Source organism: Dicentrarchus labrax, unplaced genomic scaffold, assembly GCF_905237075.1.
Source record: "Dicentrarchus labrax unplaced genomic scaffold, dlabrax2021, whole genome shotgun sequence".
Classification (NCBI taxonomy): domain Eukaryota; kingdom Metazoa; phylum Chordata; class Actinopteri; family Moronidae; genus Dicentrarchus; species Dicentrarchus labrax.
In genome coordinates, this window is record NW_026136708.1 from 15,582,118 (window position 1) to 15,589,825 (window position 7,708).

Here is a 7,708-nt window from a genome sequence, read left to right on the forward strand (position 1 = left end):
CTGAGCGCTATGCAGATATGTCTAAATTGTATAAATCAGCTGTGAGTCACCTACTTCATGGCCATATTCCAAACCTATGAAGTGGTTTATTGTCCTCATCTCCCCTTCTTCAGGCAAGTCTGATGAAACAGAAGATTAGATTTGGTTTCTTTGTCTTCTCATTTTTACACTTTCTGTACCTGCAGCAATGTTTATTAGACTATGTAGATTTTGTGTACATTTTTGTATTAATGTTGCTTTTTTTTCTGAGACCCAAATTAAGAGACAGGCTTACTGACATATCTGTGCAGAGCTTGTGTTTCTGCCTACAAACCCCACTATTAACCTGTTAAATTAGTAGGGAGGTCAGTATGTGTGAATAACAATAGAAGACATAACTTGTGTCATGCATACACTAATACATTTACACATACAGTATATCAACAAGACCTGCAAGCGATTGGTTCCTAGTTTTGTCTGAAAGTAATAATTAAATAATAATGATTATTTTCCTTTTATAATCTGTTCATTATTTTTTAGAATAATCGATTTGTCATTTAGTCTAAAAAACACCCATCACAAGTTCCAAGAGTCCAAGCTGACATCTTCTGTTCGGCAGTTCAAAATCCAAAGATATTCGTCATGTAAAACAGAATAAAGGAGAAAAATTCTCATATTTGAAAGGCTGGGAGCAGAGAACAAATTACATCTCTGTTTGCTAAATATTGTGAACATTGTCAAAAATGTATGGCAATGAATATTCTGTTTTGTCTATCCAAAACCACAAACAACAAATGGATGATAATTTCAAGCTTCAGACACTTCTTTACTCATCGCTGTAAAATATTGTGTAATATTTTTAAACTGAGCAAAATTTTCTGGCAACCACTATTTCAGCCTATTTTTCAGAACCAACCCATTTGGTACCAAGAGCAGGCTAAATATAGAAATAATATGATAGAATAATTATTACTTTACCCACCAGGCTTTCTGCCATCCAAAGAGATGCTAAGAATATTTCATGAATAATGTTTAAGCCAGATCTGTTTTACTCAGACTTGAGAAAGGATGTAGTATATAAAAGGTGTTTCTCATGTTTAATTTGTCCACCTGTCGTGGAAGCTACTGAACCCAGAAGATGACCTCCATCCTGGAAAGATCAGGGACAGCAATCGTTCCACCCTGCTGGCCACTATCCAGGAGCATGGCTACCCCACCATCAATCTGGGCATCGTGGGAGACAAGTACGCCTTCATGTTTATTCTATAAACATTTTAATACTTGTTACACCTCCGTATAATCTTCATCTTACTATACTTTACTCCAAAACTAGCTTTCTATTTCCCTATTCTTCTCCATTTTTTCCTCTCCTTGGTGGTTAACGTGTGTGTGCGTGTTTCTCTGTGTCCCACAGCCCCGATGACCTTCTCAACGCTCTGAATGAAGGCATCAGCCGTGCTGATGTCATCATCACCTCAGGAGGAGTGTCCATGGGAGAGAAGGTATGATGGCAGGAAAGAAGTGCACACATCCCATCATGGCATTGTGTTTCACTGACACCTTGTGGTAGTAGGGGGAATGACACAGCCCTGTATTTTCAAATAAATTCTCACATACTTTTATGGGTGGTTTGAAAAACTAGATATTAATTTAAATATATATATTTTAAAGCTTTATTATTTGCTGGTTTGAGGGTTCTTCTGTTGTATTGCTCTTTTATGTTTGTTAGACGTTGGTTTATAATTTTAATGTCTTTTTTGGGGTGCATGGTAGCTCACCTGGTAGAGCAGGTTCAGTCCTCACTGCAGCGGCCTGGGTTCAATTCCAACCTGCGACCCTTTGCTACATATCGTCCCCCCTCTCTCTCACACCCCTTTCCTGTCTATCTTCACCTGTTCAAAAAATATCTGGTCTTTTTTAGGACTACCTTAAGCAGGTGCTGGATATTGATCTTCATGCTCAGATCCATTTTGGTCGTGTTTTCATGAAACCAGGGTAAGAAAACTTTATTCTCATGCAACATTTCACAACACAGTCATCAAGTGCTTCACAGAAATTTGAAATAAGATGAGTTATATAATCAGTTGCACAAATATCAGATGCACATTTAAAGCAGTGTTGCATTAAACAGGCATATATTGTTACAGGATTTATTATAGTAGTTGAAACCAAAATTAACATATGTTGCTTTTCTTTTTCAGTCTCCCAACAACATTTGCCACCTTGGACATGGACGGTGCTCGCAAACTAATCTTTGCCCTCCCAGGTAGTGTGTGAAGTTGAGAGAAAGAGTGATTCACTCCGCTGTTTCTGAAGAGATGTTACTCATATATTTTTCTCTCTCTATTCTCTTCCTGCTCTCCTCCCTCTGTCCGTCCGTCTGTCCTAGGAAACCCCGTGTCCGCTGTTGTCACCTGTAATCTTTTTGTCATCCCTGCCTTGAGGAAGATGCAGGGCATTTTGGACCCTAGGCCCACCATCATTAAAGCGAGGGTAGGATGCAAAAGGGCAACCAGGGCAGCCTGCCAAGACACACAAAGTCAAAGTTCATCATCTGTTGAGGCGCTGGTGGTCACAAAACAGGGTTTCTTTTTTCTCTTTAATGACCAGACATGAGGTCTCAACTGAGACTTTGAATTAGGTCATAATTCACAGCCATTGTTTCAGTGACAGGAAGCAGGTTTTATCCATACAGGTAAAGGAAAAGTCAAAAAAGGTGTAAAAAAAACAGTCCCTATTTGCAAAATGATTCTTTCTCTTCCCATATGTGAACATTTGAGTGCAGATGGAACAAACTGCAGCAGAAAGGTCTAAAACACTGAATATTTACAATTATGTTTGTACTAAAGTTCCAGGGTGTATCACTGCAGTCCGTTGCATCTTAACTCATGATTCAATACTATTTTCATCATCCGCTTGATACATATTTATGACCGCCATGTTTTGGTTTGACTTGGCAGAGGAACCAATCATGGCCCACACTGACCTGAAGGCCTGCTCCCTGCTCATGAATATTCATAACCGCAGAGCAAGAAAAATCATAATAATATCATATACACTGAACAGCCGCAGCTTGTGTCCCCAACTAGTATCATCAAGTAAGAGGTCTGGTCCCCTGCCATCATGAGTGCTATCCAGAGAGCTTTGCTACATCATTTGCTGTTATAAAGCAGTTAGAAATCAACTTGAATACATTACTGCCACTTAGTGGTGGAACTGATGGCCTGAAAGCACAGATGTAGCCAGATAATTTCCCTCAGCAGATGGCATCAGACCCAGGTCAAACAGTATTCAGGGAAAACCGATGGCGTTGCCAATAAAGTTGGAAGAGTGTCCACTGCTTTCTGTTTGCCTTGTTGCCTATTAGAAAATATATAAAGTTTCGAAATGTACAAATGTTTTTGGCAGAATTTGGGTGGGCACGTAGCCTTTTACCCAAGTTAATTATATTTTGGTGATGGTTCAGATCTGGGATTTTTGCCATTATAAGATTTTTTTTGCTCTAACTATTCTGCTGCATTCATGTATTTGAAGGAAAGTTTGATATTCAAGACTTCTCTACTTCTGGCTGAAAATCAACCCTTGAGGACACACACTATACAAACTTGAGATTTTTACTAAGTCCCTAGCTTTGTAGGGATTTCTGCCACAACCTCTCCTATTTCCAAGGTGCACGGAGAGGCCAAAACTCCAGTAAAAATAGTACCATAAACAACTTTCTTGAGAGACAACCGGGTTTCGGCTTGTGGCCATCAGGGTAGTGAGTTCAATGCTTTACCAGTCTGCAGTTAAATTTTGTACTTGCCTAAGAAACCTGTAACATTGTTACTTTAGCGTCCGTAGGTACAAGAATAGTGGGGGTTTTATCTCTGGACGATAAAATGAGTGCTCTAGGAAGTTATCTGAAACTCAATTCAGTATATGTTTCTATACTTTATGAAATTTCTCTATGTGGTAAATCGCACCCACCTTTACGAATTACACACAAAAACATCCGGGGTGATGAAGATGACTTGTTGGCATATGTCTTTATTATTTATGTTGTATGTTTTTTCTCTAGTTGTCTTGTGATGTGAAGTTGGACCCTCGCCCTGAATACCACCGCTGCATTCTGACATGGCATCACCAGGAGCCTCTGCCGTGGGCACAGAGCACAGGTACCGAAATCCATCCAAAGCCAGCACCAAACAATACTGTGAAGGATTTGGCTTTCTGTATCTGAATTCAGGCTCTGACTGTTCACTAGTTGATAGCATCATTTTTTAATTTATCACTCCCTGTCTAGCAAGGAATCCAATGTAAAGAACAAAGTGAATTTAGCTAGATACTTGAAAAATACTCAGAATAAACACATTAACTGAACTGCAGTTGCTTCATGGATTTCTCAATGCAAATGTGTGGTGCATTTTTGAGGGGCATTATAAAGTTAAAATTAGCCAACAAAAAAAAATGTTCTTCAGGCTCAGAGAAAAGTTATTTAAAAGCTTTAACTTGGCGCATAATGGCAATTGCAACCTCAGGGGATCCTCATCAGGGCAGAAATAATAAAGTAGATTAATTACACCTGTTACTCTATATAGGCACAGTGGAAATAAACATTAGTCCGTACCACAACTACCCCAGGTTCTCTGCATTTACTGCATCCGACACTGATTAAAGCACTTGGCCTCTGTAGTATTTTTAGCCAGTTTGACAATGACAAATAATATAACTAATAGGTCAAACTGCAGAACTTAATAGTTTTGGTGGCCATCTTAATCATGTTAAGTTTCATTATGATGGGATGAAACACAAAGGAAATTCCCAAATTTTCCCACATGGGTTAGATTCTGTTTTTTTAAAGTATTTCATCCCCCTCTGTCTCCCCCTCCTCCCCACTGCAGGGAACCAGGTGAGCAGCAGGCTGATGAGCATGCGCAGTGCTAACGGGCTCCTGATGCTACCTCCAAAAACAGAGCAATACGTGGAGCTGCACAAGGGCGAGGTGGTTGACGTCATGGTCATCGGCCGGCTATGATGTCATCACAGAGGGATGGAGCGTCGGCGTCATATAGCGAGGGTTGGAATGGGTGGTTCACGGTGCATGTCCACATATCATTGACTATTCTGTAATATGCAACGGCACAGCTAGTTTTTATTGATTTGGATAACGTTGAGGTATAGTCAACATCTTGATCACAACCTAGATACATATGAAAAAATTAATTTAAAAAGATTATAGTATTTCAAACAAAGAAAATATAACTTTTAATGAAAAAATCTAATTATAAAAAGAGATTTATTCTGTAATATATTATTATGATTATTCTTATTATTATTATCATTATTCTTCTTATTATCATTATTATATTAAGGCAACTTTGTTCCTTTCATTGCAATTGCTTTGTGTGTTCAATGCTAGACCTTATCTATAGCAGTAGCATTTTAATAGACAGCTGTAGGTGCCTGCCAGGACAAAAAAAGAAAATTATTATTTTCTCATCTTTAGTGGAAAAAAATAATCTGTTTTTTGAAAATGAAGAAAACATTGAGGAAGACTCCAGATTTCCCATGGTGCTCAGCTAAGAGGAAGAGGGGGCACATCAAGACCACTTCCTCTTTTGAGCACCCATCAAGGTGACACTTCTGTTTTTCTCTCATTAGTATGCATCATAATGGCTTCACAAAGAGCTTTGCTTGTTGTTTATCTTGTGAGTCTTGTTTATGTGCGCAGTGCCAAATGCCTGGGCAGGGAAGAGGTGATGTTGGGATGGGGAGGTGGGGGGGCACACCCCAGTCTGCCCAGACCCTGAAGCTTCCTTATATTCACGGTGACCGGGTCTAAACTCTGCCCCAAACCCCCCCAGGGGCGAGCTGAACCTGGGAAAAATAATCTTTTATTTGATCAACTATTTAAGAAAAAAAAAAAAAGAAAGAAAAGAAACAGCTTCTTTAAGTGCTGACAGCCTTTTTAACCAACTTCACAAAAAATGTACAGAAAAAATAAGAACCATATTGTACAGATATATGTGACCAGCACTCCTAAGGAAATTATTAAGCAATGAGGAGACATTGAACAACGCTGTACTATAACATTTTCTGTAATGATATGAAACTGATGAAAGAGACAAAGATAATAAAAATCCTTGATCATTATGTAAAAAAAGTTCTTGTTGGGTTTCCTTTTTTAATAAAATATATATAAAGAAAAAATAGTGATTTGCTTCTTTGGTACTAAAACCTTTGGTAGGTGGTAGCCTGAAGGTTGCAGACGTGCATGGATTCTGAATGAATGAGTAATGGTCTAACCTTCTTTAGCAAAGCACCCCAGTGGATACAGTTCCCAAATGTGAATGTGTTTAACTGCATTTATGCTCTGCAAAAAAAAAACCTTGGTGGAAAGTAACTAAAAACTCAAGTGGTCAATAAAATTTTGAGCTACTTCTACGTGTATTTCCCATTTTATGCTACTTTATACTTCAAGTTATCTACAGTTCCGAGAAACTCAACTACATTTGACATCTATAATTACTCCGATGACATAAAATGTATATAAGCTTATAAAATACACATTTTGAAATATTAAACCAGTGGTTCACATCCTTCCTGGCTTGTGACATCTTACCAAAAATCTGTGTCTAGCTTGGGCCCCTTGTTATGTTTCAGATTATTTAGCAGTTCCACCAAAGGGACATTTCCTTTCTACACTTCTCACATGGTCTCAAGGCCCAAAGAGGTAAGATCATCCAATATTTCACAAAAACAATTAATGGAAATTTACAGAATCTATTTTAAATGATTCTTTCCTTTCTCATTAATCATCTAATGACCCCTCAGATTTACAGTATCTTTTGACCCTTTGGAGGGGACCTTACCCCGATGTTGAGAACCTCTGGACTAAACTACCAAACTAACAGTATATAGTTTTGTTTTTGTAGCATAAAGGGAACCACAACCTGAATTTCATTATACAACCCTGCTTTGGCAAATTAAATCATCTTGTGTCCTTGTATACTGTATAAAGTATTAAAAACAGGGCCTCATCTCAACAAGCTACAACAGTAAAATTCAACCTATCTATGTCATATCTAACAATATATAGCAGTTACAGGAGGCGTTTTTATGCAGAGTTAGTATTTTAACTTTTTATATTTTAAATACATTTTTGCTGATAATGCTTTCACTTATATGTAAGTATCTGATTCCTTCATCCATCACTGTTTCAGATAAACAAAGAGAAAACAGCTGCACTTGAATGAATCACTGCAAAGCAAAGGGGGTTTAACTGTCTCTCTTTCCAGGAAGGTAAGTATTTAAGAATCGGGAACTGGCAGGAGAGAGCCTAATGAGGAAAAGAGGTTAAGCACAGAGGTGTCAGAAAGGATTAACTTAATAGAAAATACAGCAGGAAAAAGGCAGCTTCAGGCTTTGGTGTAGATATTTCTGAGGCTGCATGAGATTAGACAGTTTCTGTTCTGCTCTGCAAGGTGAAATGACAGTAGATCCCATTAGTTGGTGATGATTAATAGTGCTGTGACAAGAACTTAGTTAAATTCATCTATGTGAATGTGTGTAAAATGTGTGGAATGTAAGGGGATCAGTTTGAAGATGATTGTGGAAAATAACGGCAAATTCTTCACACCCTCAAGTGCAATTAGGGTATGTTTATTTATTAGAGGATACACTGACAGAGTAACAAGAGATTTACTAAGCATTTTATCTCTGAGTTGCTTCATTCAGTTTCTAATTT

At 38.2% G+C, this 7,708-nt stretch overlaps 1 protein-coding gene across 3 annotated transcripts in view; it reads left to right on the plus strand.

Annotated features, from left to right (window-relative positions):
* The window catches only part of gphnb (gephyrin b), a 97,381-nt gene extending 90,981 nt beyond the window's left edge, over positions 1 to 6,400 (plus strand). For 2 of the 3 annotated variants that reach the window (XM_051409349.1, XM_051409350.1), the window contains 7 exons: positions 1,102 to 1,223; positions 1,394 to 1,481; positions 1,901 to 1,974; positions 2,181 to 2,245; positions 2,369 to 2,472; positions 4,040 to 4,136; positions 4,863 to 6,400. In XM_051409349.1, coding sequence (XP_051265309.1) covers positions 1,102 to 1,223; positions 1,394 to 1,481; positions 1,901 to 1,974; positions 2,181 to 2,245; positions 2,369 to 2,472; positions 4,040 to 4,136; positions 4,863 to 4,996 — 684 coding nt within the window. In that variant the 3' untranslated portion in view covers positions 4,997 to 6,400. Of the gene's footprint in view, positions 1 to 1,101; positions 1,224 to 1,393; positions 1,482 to 1,900; positions 1,975 to 2,180; positions 2,249 to 2,368; positions 2,473 to 4,039; positions 4,137 to 4,862 lie in introns of all 3 variants that reach the window. The other variant, XM_051409348.1, reaches the window with a different exon arrangement.
* Positions 6,401 to 7,708: the final 1,308 nt, after the last annotated feature.